The 19,422-nt window shown below is 43.6% G+C and overlaps 1 protein-coding gene across 1 annotated transcript in view; it reads left to right on the forward strand.

The window, feature by feature from the left end:
- The first annotated feature begins 18,535 nt into the window (after positions 1-18,535).
- Positions 18,536-19,422, forward strand: part of Lvrn (laeverin) — a 62,996-nt gene continuing 62,109 nt past the window's right edge. The window contains exon 1 of the mRNA XM_006977656.4: positions 18,536-19,348. Within this exon, the coding sequence (XP_006977718.2) occupies positions 18,648-19,348 (701 nt within the window). The 5' untranslated portion in view covers positions 18,536-18,647. The remainder of the gene's footprint in view (positions 19,349-19,422) is intronic.

Below are 19,422 nucleotides of genomic sequence, written 5' to 3' on the forward strand. Positions count from 1 at the left end.
AGGTGCTCCTGTGCTGCCTGTCCACACGGTGAGCTCCCACAAGTGCTTTTAGGGCTGAGGCCAATCAAAGAGAATTTTAGAAAAGGCTTAGCAGTACCCTAGCAGAGAGTCTCATTAATTTATGAGGATGCAGATGGGGCTGTTGGCCCTGTTTGATGCTTGTTACCTTGCAGAGCCTTCATCTAACTTAACTGAGCCAGAATATCAGGGTGTTTAATGCTGAGATGGAAAGGTCAGAAGTTTCAAAGAAAATCAAACTGTGGGCAAGTGGTTTAATCGATAAGAGTTTATCTTGTTGTAGTATTTGAAGGCTTCCTTCAATTCTCAGAAAAGTCTATCTGTGACATAGTATTGAGCTACTTCAATATCATTTGCTAATACTGCTGCATAGCATGAAGTAACTGCCATGGCTGAGGGCAATATTGCTTTTCCAATAGAAATATTCAGTTTCCCAGCTTCTAAATGAGGTTAGCCCATTGACTTTAGCATTTGAACAAACTCTGAAATCCTCTTCAATGAAACCCCTGCCACAATATCTGCCTTTTAACTTATTGTCTGAACTATGTCAGGATCTACACATCTTGTTGTTGCTCCCAACAATTTGTAGTTAGGCATGAAGGTCTTCTAATTTAGGAACCATGAAAACATGTGAATTTGACCTTCAGGTCACAGGGATACAAATAGGAAAGAAAGGAGTGGAAGTATCCCTATTTGAAGATGATATGATTCTATGAATAAAAGACTCTAAAGAGTCCATCAGGAACCTCATACAGCTGATAAACACATTCAGAAAAGTAGCAGGATATAAAATAAATGCACAAAAAATAGTAGCCTTCTAATATGCAAATGATCAACACACTAAGAAAAAAACCAAGGAGATAATAGCTTCAAAAAAACTTGGAATAAATCAGACCAAGGAAGTAAAAGACTTGTAAAATGAAAATTCAAAGGCATTTTAAAAAGAAATTAAAGAATATACCAGAAAATGGAAAGATGTTTCTGTGGAACAATCCTTTTCTACACTATGAGTATGTATTACTCTCATTTGTTAGTAAAAAGCTGACAGGCTGGTAGCTGGGCAAGAAGTTAGGTGGGAAAGCCAAACTGAGGATGATAGGAAGAAGGAGGGTAGAGTCAGGAGAGATGCCAGACAGCCACTGAGCAAGCAGGATGTGTAAAAATGAGGTAACAAGCCATGGGACACATGGCAAAGCATAAATAGAAATATATGTTAATTTAAGTGTAAGAGCTAGCTAGTAACAAGCCTGAGCTATAAGGAAAGCATTTATAATGCATATTCAACCTTTGAGTTGGTTATTTGGGACTGAGCGATCAGAACAGGAAACATCTGACTACAAAATATCCCATGCTCATGGATTATATGATTACTATTGTGAAAGTGGCTGTCATACCAACAGCAACCTACAGATTCAATGCAATCCCCACCAAAATTCCAACACAATTCTTCAAAGAAATTGAAAAAGTCTTAGATTTCACAAAGAACATTCAGAAAACCCAGGATAGCCAAAACACACTGAACAATAAAAACAAAACACAAGAAAACTGCCATAGGATCACCACCCCACATTTGAAGTTCTTCTACAGAGCTATTTCAATAAAAATAGCATGGTGCTGGCATAGAAAACAAAACAAAACCAGCCATGGTGATCAATGGGATAGACTTGAAGAACCTGTACAGAAGTCCACTCACTAGTATTCGTGGTGTTGGAAGGTACTTTGCACATAGCTGTAGGAGAAATATAGACACCGATACCATCCAGATACAGTTTCTGTAAGCTACACCAGCTGTCTGACTCCAAGATACACTGACACAATAGTGGCACAAGTGTTGTGGAAGTAACCAACCACCTTTTAAAAACTGTATTTAAGGCCAACTCCATTCGATGGGACCATGTCTGACATGGTTAAAGTGGCTGAGAACCTGAGACTGGATAGGTCACAGGCCCTAGGGAAAACCTACTACTGTTATTCTGTCAAAGGAACATAAATAGAAAAGGACTCCTAATGACATATTGCTCTACCCACAGGTCAGTGTGTCACTCAACGGTCATCAGAGAAGCTTCTTCTTGCAGTAGACAGTAATTAACACAGAGATTCACAACTGGACAATGTGAAGAGAGTGAGAGATGTTAGAACACTGAGCCTTCAGTGGGATGTCCCTAGACCACACCCCTCCCCCATGACTCAGAGATCTGTGTGGAAGAGAAGGTGGAAAAATTAAAAGGGCTAGAGGTGATGGATGACTCCAAAATACAGAATCTTCCAGACACAATGAGATCGATACACATAACACATATAAATTCAAAGAAACTGTGAAACCTTGCCCAGGACCTGTACAAGTTCAAACAAGACAAAATCCTAATAGAGAAGAGGAAGTAGCCACAAAGTCCCATGTCTAGCCAAGAAGCTGTTTCAATGGATACCTACTGGGAAGGTAAAATCTGTTTTCTCCAATCAGTGTCACTGGGTGTATCAGTCACATTCCATGGCAGGCTCCATGCCCAGGAGTAGTGGCCAACACAAAATAGAATCCATGGCTGCTGCTGCTGCTGGTGGTGGTGGTGGTGTATGTGTGTATGTGTGTGTGTTTTGCTTTAATAATTTTTGTCTTACTGGTTCTTGCTTTTTTGTTATTATTTTGTTTTGATTTTTTACTTTTTGTTTTTGTTTGAGAGAAAAAGAGAGGAAGAACATGAAGTTTGGTGGGGAGGGAGATGGGGAGGATCTTGGAGGAGCTGGGGGAAAGAAAAGAATATGATCAAAATATATTACATGAAAAATGAGTTTTTTAAGTCTACTGACCTATAGCCACCTTGTTTTTGACAAATAAACCAATAATACAAAACAAAATAATAAAATAATACAAAAAAGCATCTTCAACAAATGGTGCTGGTCAGACAGGAAAGCAACATGCAGGATACTAAAACCATGTAACTCTTCCTCATCCTGAACAAAACTCAAAGGAACCCAATATAAGACTTCATACCCTGAATCTAATGGAGGACAAAGTATGGCAGTCTTTCACAGGGAAAGGAATTTTTGAACATGACCCCAGTGGCATAGGCATTAAGACCAAAATTGTCAAATGTGATCACAGGAAACTAAAAGACTTCTGTGTAGCAAAAGACGCCATCAAAAGAGACAACTTACAGAATGGGGAAAATGCTTATCAGCTATACATACAACACAAAGTGAGTAGACTATACAAAGACCAAGAACAACAACCCCCCCCAAAAAATAGACATCAAGAAAACAAAAAATGAACTTTAAAATGGGATAAGAAACTAAACAGAGTTCTCAAAAAGATGAGTGTAAATGGATAAGAAATGTTTTTTGTTTTTTTTTTTTGATGTCCAGCATTCTTAGTCAAGAGGGACATGCCAACCAAAACTACTTTGAGTTTTCATTTTACCCCAGTCAAAACGGCTAAGATCAAAACAATAGCTGATAACAGATTCTGGTGTGGATGTGGGAAAAGGGGAATACTTATTCACTGCTGGTGGGAGTACAAACTGGAGTACAAAGCTACTATTGAAATCAGTGTGGATGTTTTAAAAAAAAATCTAGAAACAAATCTCTAACATGGTCCAGCTACACCACTCCTGGGCAAACGACCGAAAGACTCTATGGTACCACAGAGACACTTGCTTATCCATGTTCATTACTACTCTACTCACAATAGCCAGGAAATGAAAACAAGCCTGGATGTCCCTCAACTGATGAATGGAAAATGAAAATGTAGTAACTTATACTCTTTATTATTTAGTTGTTAATAAAAATGAAATTCACAGGTAAGTTGATAGAAAAATGTAGTTGGACTTTCTTTGGGCTGCCAGCTCCCAAATAATGACATGGAGACTTCTTATTGAGCATGAAAGCTTGGCCTTAAGTTAGACTTATTCCCATCTAGCTCTTATAACTTAAATTAACCTGTTTATATTACTCTATGTTCTGCCACGTGGCTTGTTGCCTTTCCTCCATACTGTATGTCCAACTTCCTGCACATCTGGCTGCCAAAGCCCCTGCCTCTCAAATTCCTCCCAGAGTTCCTATCTCTGCCCAGAATTCCCACCTATCCTATTCTGCCTAGACATTGACCATTCAGCTCCTTATTAAACCAATCAGAAAGTGCCTTAGGCAGGTGAGGAAGTTCCACATCTCAGACAGTGTGATCAAATATTCCAAAACAGAAAGAATCATCCAGCATGAGATAACCCAGATCCAGAAAGACAAATGTTGCATATTTATCTCATTTGAAAATGCTATCTTTGATCTTCAGATACATATGTTTCATTTGGGACACACATTGAGATCAGGAAACTAGTAAGGGTCCATGGAGGGAGGACTTTCAGAGGAAGGAAGAGAAAATGTAGTGATATAAAGGGGGAAAGGGAAGAAAGAAACAGAAAGGGAGTTAAGTAGGGGGAAGGAATGAGAGGGTGGAGTAGAGGAGGGAGTATAGTGAGGGATAACTAATACTAAAGACCTTTTGAAAACACTCAACTGGAAATGTACTACTGAAGAAGCTTCCTAAGATATATACATAAATATATATAAAGACTTTAAATGGAGTTACCCAATAATGGCAGCAGGGGGAGGGGGGATTCCCCTAGTAGAAAGCACAGGCTAGCGAATAAAAAGCCCAGTGCCAGTCAAATCACAAGCTATGAGCCACCATTGCCCTAGCATATCATGCTAGCAGAACTCCATTGTAGATCAAAGGGTTTGTGGTTGGGTTGATGTATACGTTTCTCCATTGGTAGCGTGTAGAGTACCTTCCTGTACCAAAGACACTAGCACATAGCGGTGAAGGCTCTATGTAGGCACCAGCTCGACTTCTCCATGTTCAATAAGCTGTGAAGGTGTTGTCTTTAGCAATGGGGCCTTACCATCAGTTTGTGGAGAGCAACCTATTAGTCTTAGCAACCGTCTGGGTTGTTTGGCAATTCCTAATATCTGATTTGATTTAAGGTCCACTCTATGAGATGGAACTCACACCCAACACTGCTTGGATGGCCAAGAACCTGAGACTAGAAAGCTTATGAACATAGGTTAAAACCAAATACTATGGTTCTAAACAAACAAACAAACAAAAACAAAGAAGATAGCAATGACTTCTAATGACATTCTGCTATGTTCATAGATCAATGCCTTTCTCACCATTATCAGAGAAGCTTTCTCCTGCAGCAGATGGGAACAAATACAGAGACCCAGAGCCAGACATAATGTAGAGTGAGACGTTGGAACACTCATCCCTAAATGGAATGTCTCCATCACATCCTTCTCCTCAGGGCTTGAAACTCTTTGGAAGAGGAGAAAGAAAGAGAGTAAGAGTTGGAGGGGGTGGAGGACACCAAGGAGACAAGGCCCTCTAAATCAACATGATCGATGCACACATGAACTCACAGAGACAGAGGCAGCATGCACAGGGACTACATGGGTCTGCACCAGATGGGGTCCTAGAGGTGAAAGAGAAGTGGACATATGCTCCAATTGCTAACCCAGAAGCCATCTCCAATTGATAGCAACTTGCAAATGAAAATATAGTTTCTCCAAGGGAGTCTCACAGAGGAAACACACTACTCTTAATGGTGGGCTCATGCCCAGCGGTAGATGGCCAACAGAAAACAAACTCAATGGCATCTTTGGAGGTTCCTTGTCTCATAATGTCATGTCAGGGGTTTTCCTTTGTTTTTTGTTTGTTTTGTTTTTTAATTTATATTTTACCTTATTTTTTAAATTTAAATTTTATTTTATTTATGTTTTTTTTCTCTAGTTTTACCCTACAAGTCCTTTGTGTATGTATTATGGCTTCCAGTTCAGTGTTTTTATGGAATTCTTGAGTGTAAACGTATGGGTCTCTGCATCTGTTTCTTGTGCCTTTTCTTGGGTTCTATTTCTTCATTTTGTTTGTTTTGTCTGATTCTGCTGTGTTAGTTTTTGTTTCATCTTACTATATTTTATTTTATTATTATCCTTAGAAATCTGTTTGTTTTCTAATGAGAGACAGAAAGGGGCCAGATCCAAATGAGACGAGAGGTGGAGAGGAGCTGAGAGGAGCAGAGAGAGGAGAAACTATAATCAGGATATACGATGTGAGGGAAAAAAATCTATTTGAAAAACGGAAAAAAATCAAAAAGGAAATAATGAAACCCCCAAATGAACACCACTACTGAGTCAAGGGATGTAATCTCCCATGCCAAAAGCACAGCAGAAAGGAAGGAACGTTCCCTGTGGGCACAAATACCCTATTCCATAACACCTACTGGCTTGTCACGCTCCACGTTTGCCATTCTATCAAAAACTAGGAGATCAGGGGGGGGAAAAGACCGCATCAAGAGACAGGATCGCAGACCCAGTCACAGCTGTGACACAAGCGTCGCAATTCTGTCTTCAACTGTGGTTAATATGTTTAGGGAGTCAGTCAAGTCAGAGAACAGGCACGAAGAGTCTTGCCCTGTTAGCAGAAATGGCAAATGCAGAAGGGAGCCAAGTAACGTTAGTAAAGATGCTAAGAAAGCCAACACCATCAGAGATACAAGCTTTTGCAATGGGGAGTAGTGTGCCGGTAAAACAGAGGGAAAAGCCAGTGAATCCAAACATATGTCAGTAGAAACTACTGGAAAACTCCAAAAGGAGTCTCCTTCCTTCCTTTACTCGAGGCCAGATTTACAGCGAATTTTGATGGCTTTCCCATCCCCCCCCCCCACTCTGCACCTATTTCCCCCACCACAGTCATTTCCTTTAATAAAATTCTTCTGTATTTAATCTCATCATGGTGTTACTCCTGGAAGAATTCAACTTTACACAGGGTTGTGACTTTTTTCAGGCAGACAAATAGCGCCTTTGTGAATCAGCTTGGTACTTTGGGGTACGTTTCTGGTAGGCCAGGTCTAAAATTCCCTTTAAGGTTTGTTCAGCCATGAAACTGAAGTCTTATCCTCCCATGGCGCTTCCTCTGTGTCCTGAGATTTATGACGCTTCACTCTGGCCGGCTGGAATTCACCTCTACCTCTCAGCTGTCTCTGGGTTCTGTTTCCAGCTTCCTAGCTGGTCCTGGCTGGATTTGTGGCATTTTATGCTATGTGTGAGAAGCTAAGTATGCAGTAATTGAATCAGTGGACCTATGCATGTTTCTCTGCATATTCTGCTCTTCTCTGATAACTGTAAATTCTAGGCACAGCCATCTTTTCACATTCTAGTCCAGAAGCCAAAGTGATCATAAATATTACTTCATTTACATTTGTCACTGTTATTACGCAGCGCTGTTTACCGTGTGTGAAAAGCCACAAGGCACAACAAAACCCACTCTAAGACTTTATTAAGGGAAGAGAATGGAAGGGGGAGCTTAGACCTGAGGAAAGATCATGCTGGAAGAAAAGGCAGAGGGATGAGTGGGACTCGCTTTTATTGATTCCCCAGCACGTGCGCATATGGGCTTACGTAGCTCCGCCACTCATGTGCATGGACTGCGTGATCACACTGCGTGCAAATTACATGATTACGCAGCACATGGATTACGTAGGACGTAAGGCCCTGGGATGACTAAGCATCTTGCTTGGCTATTGGACAGCACATGTGCAGTCAGGTGGCTGGGGGAGTGACTAGGAATTCTAACAGTCACAGTCCTGTATCAACTATTGTTTAATATCTGAAAACAATTATTGCTTACATTTTTTTTTTCTATTCATATGGTTGATTACCTTAAGAGGAAAAGTTTGGCTCCAGTTGCTTTATCATGTCTAGAAGCTGAATTCCAGGGCTGGCTGGTGGAATTCTTACATGTGGGCCAGCTTGTATCTCAGTGGGATGTCCTTCACAACATTTTTTTAAAAATTATCAAGTCCCCTCTGTCTTTGATAGCTGATATCATTTGGGGGACTAGGTTCATTTGGTTGGGGTGCCCCAAGTCTGATTGAGGCCACATGCTCTCTCTCCCTAACCTTTGTGCTGTGTGTGGGCTCACTCGGATGTCAAAATGGCACTGAGGCTGGAGTGTGGCTTAGTTGCCTCCTGTGGTAGATGTGGTGTTTCTTCTACATGTTTATGTGAGGTTGCACTTCCTGGAAGATGCTAACATGCTGATTTAATGTAATACTCACATGAGACACCTTGTTCTCTGATCTCTCATTGTTCTACATCAACACAGCTACTTATGCAGGCATAGAGCTTGGGTATTAATGTTCACACTCATACTCCGATTGTTCTACAACGTCAAAGCCCCTAGTCAGAGTGGTAGGGCAGACCCTTTATGTGGAGGGCACCCAGAGCTCTGCTCATCCCCTCCACGGGCTCTTTTCCTACAAGAGGGCTGTTTCAGGAGGAGCAGAGCAGTGTCCACTTGGAAAGAATGCTCAGGAGAACATGATGGTTTCAAGTTCTCATCTTTGTCTGTGTGGAGCATCCCCTGTCCCAGGATCCCAATCCTTCTGAAGCATCTTTGCCTCAGCATTGAAGGCCTGCTTAGTCTCCCATTTACTTTGTACTGCAACTCTAGGCCTAATCCATACTGTTCTGCCATGGAACTTCAGTAAGGTGACCGCACCAATTTCCTGACTGTTCACTTATACTTCGAGTTGAGAGTTGAAATCCTTGAGTTTGGCTTTTTCTTTCTATACTCTCTCCACACTAATCAAAAGTCATGATACTTTACAATCTTATAATCACCATATGCACCGTGATAGCCAAATTCTACAACCACCCAACCTTCCAGTGTTTCCTTTATATCTGTTGTTCATCCTTTGCCACCATTTGGTGAGAATTTGAGCAAGCACCCATGGCCTCACAGAGGAGGGTGTTTATGAACTCTTAAAATGGTTGAGATATCTGAGTGACAATAAGGACATGACCACTTCAAGCTATGGTTGAGCAGAAAGTTTTATTGTGGCTATGAGAGAGAAAACAGCCAGAGGCATCTGGAAGAGTCCAGACAGCATGATCAGCAGATTGAACTGGGCCATGAGAGGAGAGAGATGGTGAGAGAAAGAGAGGAAGAGAAGAGAAATATCGAGAGGACAAAGAGAAACAAGAGAGGACCAGGAACCAAGAGAGCATGTAGCCAAAATGGCTGGGTTTCATAGAAAAGAGAAGCTGGGGAAGGAAGGGAAGCTCAGAGGCTAGAGACGGTTAGGGCAGGGGCAGGGCAGGGATGAGAAGAACCAGGACTCTGTAACAGGTATCCCCAGAGAGCCTGGAGGCCAGATAAATGATATGTCAAATAGGCACCTAGGTTAGCCATTTGTCCCGGGTTTCTTGGAGACCTAACACTATCCACACCCATAGTCATATTTGAGAGTCTATTTCCTGGAACAATATCTGATGAAACTACTGTGTCAGGTCCCAACAAAAAGATGAATGACAGAGTCGTGGCTTAATTGAGGGAAATTTAATAAACGGACTAATCCTGAAAGTATGACCAGAATTAAGGGAACAGAAAGAAAACACATTACACAAGAAGGGACTAGGAGCATTGAGAAATCATTGTCACTCTCAGACCTTAAGGAGCAAGAAGAAACAGGATTGCCAGAGCCTGGAGGAGGCTGGATTGTGGAAGGCTGCTGCTCAGTGTGAGCTGTAGCCACAGGAGGGTGCTGCATTCATAGACTCACAGTGGGAGGCCTCCAGGAGGCAGGAAGAGGGCTTCAGTTGGCTTCTCCTGGGCCCTTTGTCGTCTCACAGTGGTACTTCCTACTAGCCAAATCCAACTGGAGGCCAAGTTCTTACAGCCTAGCTAGTGCCTTTTGTATTTCTCAGGGTTCAGCCTCCTGGCTGGAGAGTAAGACTGGGGTTCAGGGAGGTTTGATGGGCAGCACAAGGGAGTGATTGAATTAGGTGGTTAGGGTGGGAACAAGAATAATTAGCCCAACTCCCAAAAAAAGGTACTTGGAGCAGGCAGTAAAACCTACTTGAAGGCCCTGTTTGTCTTGGCCTTGTATCTACCTATAGCAGCTGGTGGGATGCCAGTGATTATGAGAATTAAAATACACAAACACCAGAACAACTCTTTTTCATTATTCTTGATCTTGTTTTGATTCTTTTAAGTCACAGAAAAGCTCATTAGTGAAGGAATAATAAAGCCAGGAAGAAACACATCCACTTCTTGGCCAGCCTTTCCATTCTCTACAAGACAACAATGCATGTTCTCTGAAGTTTAGCTCTGTCATGGTTCTCTCTCTCTCTCTCTCTCTCTCTCTCTCTCTCTCTCTCTCTCTCTCTCTCTCTCTCTCTCTCTCTCAATTCCAAGACAAGAAGGATGGTATCACTATTCCTTCAAGGATGGCAAAGAGTATAATTTCTTACGGTGCCCACCTTTCCCTTTCTTCATTCACTGGCATGCCTTCCACCCAACACTGGAGATATGTAGGCATGCAGCTTTCCCTAGGGTTTCCTTAGAGCTACAGTTCCTTACCATTGGAATAGGAGCAAGAAGGACTTGTGCAATAATGTCACTTCCCTGTTGGTTCCCTAATGGTGAATATGGACCCCACATTTTCTTTCTCTTCCTTTTCTGGGACCAAGTTGCAGGTGTGACACTGGTGTGTGCAAGTTGAGCATGACAGGTTGATGATGGTTATGGAAGGGCCTGTCTACTCATCTTAGATATACTACCTACCTCTGGATTATTGTTTAAAAAATGTTCTGTCTGGTTTGAGCCATTGTTTACTAGGGTTCTTTATGACTAAACTTTAACCAAAAGTCAAGATTCGCTTGGCAACAAGAGCAGCTCAAGCAGTTTCTTCTGAGGTGTTCTCCTGCTGCACTAATCTTTCATTTAAATAATCAGGTGGTCACACAAGATATTAATTGAAAATAAAATTTTACTTGATCTTATGTAGTAGCATGGACAGCTAAAAGAAATGAGTGCATATTTACTATGTGACGTTAGTATTGTTACCTAAGATGTTTACACTCTTCATGTGTTTTCTTTTTCTGGTTTTAGAGGGTTTTTCATATTTGTGGTTATCATACCAGATTGTGGGCAAGATGTTGCAGAGAAGAGAACAATCATGATTGTGTCCTCTTTTTGGAAATAGTTTTATTTTAATTGTATTTGAGTTGCCAAAGCCAGACTGTATATTTTACAGTTTAGTAAACAGTATTGATTTACGCAGAGTCCATCTTCATTTTAAGTATATTAATTGAATAATACTAATTAAAATATATCGGTGTTATGCTGTGGGAGAAGTAAGCTCCTCGATCACTTGAATTTCATTGTTCTTTCTGTGAATAGTTACTCGACTTGTTTTGCTGCTGTAGTGTTGTTATGTGTTGTGCTGTGTCAACACTCAGGCCATGGTTTCTGTGCCAAACACCTTGAAATACAGAAGAGAAGATGAACTGTATGCATGTTCTGTGAAACACAAGACCTTCAAGTACAACTTCCTTCAGTTGGTCACTGAAATATCAAATCAGCTCAGGAAAGAATAAAAATAATACCACCAGGAGCCAGGGAAGATGGATCTGTGAGTAAATTCAATTTTTTATAAAAGCCCGATGCTACCACAGCCAGATGTGGTAGCACACATCTGTAATCCCAACACTTTTATGGTGAGATGGGAAGAGTAGACAAGAGAATCACTCAAAAGCTAATGGGCCAGTTAGAGTTTGAAACAAAGAAATTAAATAAGTCAGATCCTACCTCAAAACTAATTTGTCAAGAACCAACTTTCCAAATCTGATCTCCACATTCACATACATCTGTTGGGAGGCCCTACTGGTCAGAGGTTGCAGTCTACCATGCCCTGACAGCTCACTCAGAGCTAGAGGCAACATGGAGGACTCCATCCCCCACAGTGAAGGCTTCCTGCTCTCTACCTAACCTTATTTGGAGAATGTCTCTAAGCCCGGATGCCTGACTTACCTCATGTGGTCCTTGATGCAATTCCCTGCAAAAACTTGCCCCTGCTGCCCATATGGTAATCATACATTGTGTTAGGAGCCTTAGGGTAGGACCATGTTGTCACATATGATAGCTAGACATTGTACTAGGAGCTTTATGATAGGAGCGTGCTGCCTAATGCAAGTTAGGTGATGTCCCAGCTACTGTTCCTGTCCTGTGCATCTCCCTCACTCTGGAATCAAGTTGAGCCGTAACACGGGAGCGACCTCCTGGAAGGCTGCTCCCATCACTCTCACAGGCCAGACAAAGCCCTGCTTGCTGCTTCTGCCCCTTCTGTCCGTGTGGCCCAGTGGCCAACAGATCGCAGAGAAGGAAGAAAGAGATGATCAAAATTACTAACATCAGAGATGAAAAGTGAGAAATCACAGGAGACATTTAGAAAAAAAAAACTCAACTCCAAATGGATCAAGGATCTCAATCAGACACCCTGAATCTGATAGGCTTTAACTCACTAGCACAGGAAAGGACTTTCTGAACAGGATCCCTGTAGTGCAGGCATTAAGAACAGCAATTAGTAAATGGGACCTCATGAAATGAAAAAGCTTCCCCTTCCTTCTCTCCTTCCAGTCACCGCCCCCCCTGCCCCCACCCCTCCTCTCTTTCTATTCAGAAAAGGGCAGGCCTCCCATGAGTATCAACTAAACATGGCATATCAAGTTGCAATAAGACTAAGCACCTCCCTCATATTAAGGCTGAATAAGGCAACCCAGTCTGAGGAATAGGGTCCCAAAAGCTGGTAAAAGAGTCAGAGACAGCCCCCGTTCCCAGTGTTACGAGTCCCACAAGACGACCAAGCTACACGACTGTAACATATATGCAGAGTGCCTAGATCAGTCCCATGCAGGCTCCCTGTTGTAGTTCAGTCTCTGTGATTCCCTATTGTCCCAGGATGGTCAATTCTGTGGGTGTTCTTGGAGTATTCTTGATTCCTCTGGCTCCTATAAGCCTTCCTCCCCCTCTCTGTCTAATGTTTGGCTGTGGGTCTCTGCATCTGTTTCCTTCAGTTGACAATTGGGCTAGGTACCAAGCTATGAGTATAGCAGAATATTGTTAGGTATCATTACATTGACTTCCCCCCCACCCCCAGTCATGTCGGTTCTATCCTAGGTCTCTGGGCCATCCAGCCTCTGGTTCCTGGTACTCCAGATAGTGTCAGAGTGAGCTCTGTTCTGTGGCACGGCTCTTAGGTTGGCCGCTCCCAGAATTTCTGTGTTACCTTTACCCCAGCACATCTTGTAGGCTAGACAAATTGTAGGTGGAAGGTTGTGCAGCTGGGTGGAAAACATTTAAAAATGTTTTCTTTTAAAGGTTTCTTCTAGTCTTTTATTCCAATGTATTTCTTTCAGAAAGTTCATTATTTTTCCTTAGTATTTCAAATATTATTTTTCCAAAGCCCCAGATATAGTTATCCATAGACATTCCTGAGACTAAACAATGTGAGTCTAATGTAACTTGAAGCTTATGTGTCTGTATATCCTTGGGCCTTGGTAAGTAATGGTTCCTGAGATCCAAGTCCTTTTGTGGGAAAGTGAGACTCGATTATTCAAATCATTGCTAGGTGAACAACTTGGTGCCATTAAATATATCCACAATGCTGTGGATCCAAAATCTGTCCCTAAAACTTCTCATCATCTCTAAGAAAACTTCTGTATATGTTAACAGTAAAGCTCCCTTTCTGCTCCTTCAAGTCCCTGGTAATTTCTATTCTACACTTTGCCTGTGTAAGACTGCCTTCCCAGATTTATGTAATTATAAATAGTACTTGTGTCTGGCCTTTTTTCCCATCTGATTATTTTATTGTGGTATATAGAACAGGTCTTTTTCTTTTATCCCTATTCTCACCTCTCCGAATCCTGTTTAACTCTTTCTTTCTTTATGACTTACTGAGTTTAGTCTGGATCCCTGGCATGAGCAGGGCTGGGAGTTGTGAGGGCATGTACAATGTACCACCAGAGACTACATCACCGAAGAAAGAGAGTCCTTCTTCCTCTCAGCAGTCACTAACTTCCCACAGCTCCACAGAGATAGCGGGCCTCATGAGTCTTCATCCTGAGGTTTTGTGCAGGTAATCACAGCTACTTTGAATTCAGGAGTGCAATGGCCACACCATGTCAAAAGACAGCATTTACAGAACTCCTTCCCATTCTGCAGTCCTTGTATTCTTCCTGGCCCCTCTTCTGCAATAGTCTCTCAATAGTCTCTGAGTCGTGTGTGTGTGTGTGTGTGTGTGTGTGTGTGTGTGTGTGTGTGTGTGTGTGTGTGTAAGAGAGAGGAGGGATGTAAGGGAGGGAGAGAGAGAGAGATCCTGCTGTTTGGGGCTGAGCGCTCAGCAGTCACCGTCATTGCTTTGATGCGTCTCTGTATTAATCACGGCCCCCACTGCAAAAAGAGTTTTCTTCGGCAAAGATTGAGAGCAACGTGTATCTGGGTATAAACATAAATATTTAGAAATGATCTTGACAACATGTCCACTTAGCAAACAACAATAGTCAATTCCTCCCTAGGGCTTATGAATTCCCCACTCATGGACGTTTTGACTAGACTTGCAGTCCAGGTTCCCTCCTGTGGAGCAAGCCTTAAATCCAATCATAAAGACGTTGGTTACCCACATAACAGCCATTCGAGTGTTGCACCAGCGGCCACACCTTGCCCGGTAGATCTGTATTGTAGCATCCAGGGCCCACCACTGTGTAAGACCGCTGATGACGTTTCTCCCCCAGTGGCCTTCATGGCACCTCCAGGCTCTGTGAAAGATACCTGAGTCCCAGCTCGATTTCTCTACGTGCTGTAAAGTGCATGATGTTTTCTGCAGCGGGTTCTTACCATCTAGATCTGATGGGCAATCCTAGAGCAAAGGTAATATTGCCTGTATTGTTTTGAGGGGATTTTCTGGAATTCCCTTGCCCATTAATTCACAAGGAGGAACAGCAGATTCTTAAAGTATCAAGCATCCCCAGTAGAGTCTTTGAGGAACTCTCGAACTTCCCTCTGAAACTTTACAAGCCAGCCTCCATCACCTGCACTGCTTTCAGCATTCATTTTCTAAGTTTCCACAGTCATCCCCCAAACATGGTTAGGCAATAGCCCATAGCAGTACCCCACAAATCTAGTCCCAGTATGTGTCTTAGGGTTTCTGTCCCTCTGATAAACACCATGACAAAAAGCAACTTGGAGAGGGAAGCGTTTATTTCATCTTATAACCCTCTGGCCACTCTTTATCACTGAGGGAAGCCATGGCTGGAACTCCAGTGGGAACCTGGAGGCAGGAGCTGATGCAGAAGCCATGGAGGGGTGCTGCTGACTGGCTTGCTCCCCATGGCTTGCTCAGCCTGCTTTCTTATAGTACCCAGGACCAAGGGTGACTCCATCCACAGTGAGCTGGATTCTCCCATATCATCATCAATCCAGAAGGTGCCCACAGGTCGACCTGGTGGGGAAGTCTCCTCAGTTGAGGTTCCTTTCCCCCACATCACTCTGGCTGTGTCAGATTGACAGAAACGGACCAAGACAGATGGATAACTAGCCATTTCTCTCTCCCATTCTTGAGGCTGTTTCTTTACTCAACAGCATTCCCTGTTGTAATAGAACAGTGGCAATTTCCTGAAGTCCCATTTGTTGATTATTGGTCTTGTTTGCTGAGCAATGTGAGTCCTGTTTAAAGAGTCCTTATTTATGCCTATGTGTTGAAATGTACTCTTTACTTTTTCCTAAAGTGGTTTCAAATTTTCAGATCCTCTACTGAAGTTCTTAATCTATTTTGAGTAGATTTCTGTCCAGTGTGAGAGAGAAGGGTGGAGTTTCATTGTTGTGCATGCAGATATCCATTTCCCCCAGAACAATTTGTTGAGGTGGCTATTTTTTTTCAATGTATATTATTGGCACCTGAGTCAAAACCTCAGATGACTTTAGTTGTGTGGTCACATGTCTCGATCATCTCTTCAACTCTCTCCATCTACGTGTCTGTTTTTGCTCCAGTACAATGCTGTTTTTATTGCTATGGTTGATAGTAGAACTTGAAGTTGGGTATGGTGACATTCTTTTTGCTCAAGATTGCTTTATCTACCCAGATTTTTTTGTGTTTCTGGATTAATTTTCAGATTTTTCTGTTTCTTTGAAGAATTTTCTTTACAATTACATTGAATCTGTATCTTGAGTCCACTTACATGATTTGCAACATTTATTGATCTATACGTATCTGACTTTCCCTGAACCTCTGGAATAGAGTGAACTTGATCATGGTGAATGTCCTCTTTGATGTGTTTTTGAGTTCAGGTTGTGAGTATTTTGTTGAGAAGAACTTTTGCATCTGCATTGGTCAGGGAGGTTGGACTGCAATTTAACTTTCCTTGTTGCTGTCCTTTCATCTGGTTTTGGTGCTGGGGTAACTAACTTCACAAAAGGATTCTGGGAATGTCTTCCTTTCCTTAAGTTATAGGATAGTTTGAGATAGTCCTCTGTTAGTTCTTCTTTGAGATTCTGGTCAAATTCCCCAGTGAATCCATATGGAACAGAAGGTTTTCAGTTGGGAGATTTTAAAAGATTGCTTCAATTTCACTGATTTTTATGAAATTTTGAATTATTTTACACCCATAAAGGTGTACTCTATGACATTAATAGAAGGGGTGGGCAGAGCTAACTAGGACCAGAATCTTTGTATTCTCTGAATTTAAGTTAATATAAGTTGAAAACATTGATATCAGTTAGAAACATCAAATAAATGTCTGTAATCACCTCAAAGAAAATATCTGTAAAATACACATATACACTTGAGAAGAACTGGCCATTGTGTCTATGTCTCTAATCCTAGGAGTCTCTGTTTTTGTCTCTCCCTGCCCCCCTCTCTCATCTATCTATCTATCTATCTATCTATCTATCTATCTATCTATCTATCTATCTATCTATGTATCTAAAACAACTTAAACCTTACCCAGGCACTTGGCATTTTTGCCTTAGCCACCACATTAAGCAGAAGTGCCTCAAGATGAGTCACAAGTAAGAGCTCAGGACACACCCGTGTGTCACAGCTCCACACATTTGAGTGTCCTAGGAACACACATTTTCCAGTAGTTTTCTACACACACAATTGGAGGAGGCTCCCTCCGCTGTTTTTGACTCCTCCCCCTACTCACCTCTTTTCTTTTACCTTTCCTTGGGGAATCTGGACTCCCCACAAAATATCCTGGGCATGTAGCTCAGTGGTGCAGTCCTCATATTCAGCCCAGAGTCGGGGTGGGAGCGAGAAATGGGGAGGGTAATGCCAGTGTAATTAATTAATTAGCTTAGTCAAAATTTCCGTCTGGTGACTTAAACCCAGAAAGCCTGCTGTGACCTTAGATCCCAATCCCAGCAGCATAACTGTGACGGTATAGGGGATCTTTCTCCTCATCGTCAGCCAGGGTCTTCTGAGACTCAAGCACGTGGTGACAATTATTTTTAAACACGACTTTTCCTTTTCTGAAGAAGCAAACCCAACCCAGGACAGGGAGCCTGGTCCACAGATGACGGGGCATCCTTCTGAGCTCCCAGTCAAACTGGCTTCCACCTCCCTGATTTAGAGGTGTTGATGTGATTGATTTCCGTCGGAGAGAGGAAACGCACATTTCCCCTCTAGGTTTACCCTGGAAGAATTAAGGGCAAGACAGGAATGCTAATCCCCCTTTACAGCTACCAGGCAAAAGATCCCCCAATGTCTCTGGATGGGGAAAGAAGATCTTAAAGACTGGATACTCTGAAATGAATCTTCAGCCTTCCACAGATCTTAATCGTGTTTTTCCCCCATTCGCCCACCAGCTTTATGCTTGCGTGCCTGCAGACCCAGGACAGGACACCGCGCAGCGCACAGGCGGAGAACCCGCCCAGGCACTCAGGCTAAATAGCGAACAGATGCCTGGCGTGCCAAAGAACTCACTAGTCTGGGCACCGCCAGTAAACAGCTCAGCCCCTTGGTTTCTGGGTGGAGAGACCGCTTTATCTTCTTTGCTTGAAATGATCGGATTTTATAAGGAGGAGTTCCTTTTCCCTTGTGTGGAAGCGGAGAGCCAAATCTTGCTCCAAAGTTGCGTCCTCCAAAGAGGACGCTATCGTCCACTACTCTTCCTCCTTCCCACACGATAGCTATCGCTCCCTGCTCCCTAGTTTTGTTTGTCTGATTTGCTTTGATTTTGGTCCCCCAATTCAGCAAAACTTCCAAGCTTACGCTTGCTGTCTGAGCCGGGTGCGTACGCTACTTAAGCTAGTAGCGACTTGGAGACATCAGCTTTGGTTCAGATGTTACTGTGGCGTGGTCGCTCTTTGCAGTTCCGAGAATGTCATCAAAACCCCCTACAACCCCCTCACTCAGAACCTGACTTTTTCCTTCACCTGCTAGTCACAGCTCACACACACTCCAGCCAGTTCCCTAATCCAAAAAAACCCATCGATGACGTCCAGATGGGTTGGTTTGATGGTGCCTCCCCGCAAGGACCAAAGGGGAGCGCGCCCTGGGGTGAGGGGTCCGCCCTTCCTCCTCGTCTCTGGTGGGGCGGGGGTAGGTAGGCAGGGATCTGGATCTGGTTAGGGGAGGGGAAAACCATGGTCCCAGATGCCTTCTTCCCAGGCTCCTGGAGGAGGAGGGACAGTACAAGAGAGGAGGGACTGGGCAGGGGTCCCACCGCTACGCATCCCGTCCTGGGTTTGACCCGCTTTCACGGTCTCTAGTCTCCTATCTCGCCCACCCCAGACTCCTACCATGAGCTCCTCTTCCAGCTCCGGCATCTATGTGAGCCGCGGGGTGGCCCTCCTGCTGGCCGGGCTGACGGCCGCGCTCTTGATGGTGCTGGTGGCTCTGGCTGCCCTGTATGGCAAATGCGCACGCGTCCAGCCTTCAGAGCAGCATAGCCCCGGTGTGAAAGGCACCGCATTATCCCTTCCCGGCGGACAGGAACAGGGGCCACCAACTCGGACACCAGAGACTGCACCTGAGCCAGCGTTGGCCACCACCTCACAAGACTGGCGACCTCCATCGGGGCCCTGGGACCATCTGCGCCTGCCGCCCTGGCTTGTCCCGCTTCACTATGATCTGGAGCTGTGGCCCCGGCTACGGCCGGATGACCTGTCCACGCCGAGTTTGACCTTCACGGGTCGCGTGAACATCACTGTCCGCTGCACAGTGGCCACCTCGAGATTGCTGCTGCACAGCTTCTTTCTGAATTACAAGCAAGTGGAAGTGTGGGGTCCCCTCGCCCTGGATACTAGGGACGCCACTGTAGGCCGTGTGCCAGTGGATAATGTGTGGTTCGCGCTGGACATGCACTACATGGTGCTGGATCTGGGCCAGGCCTTGCATCCAGGTAGCAGATATGAGCTGAACCTCGGCTTCTCTGGCCAAGTGCTTCAGGACACCTCAGAGGGGCTCTTCCTGAACTTCTACACCGACCAGGGTGAGCACAGGTAAGGGCTTGTAGCCCAGTCCCGCATGCATCCCCACCCAGCAGTGTTCATCTGTGTGATGCATCTTCTGCCCC

This window comes from Peromyscus maniculatus, chromosome 19, assembly GCF_049852395.1.
Source record: "Peromyscus maniculatus bairdii isolate BWxNUB_F1_BW_parent chromosome 19, HU_Pman_BW_mat_3.1, whole genome shotgun sequence".
Lineage (NCBI taxonomy): Eukaryota > Metazoa > Chordata > Mammalia > Rodentia > Cricetidae > Peromyscus > Peromyscus maniculatus.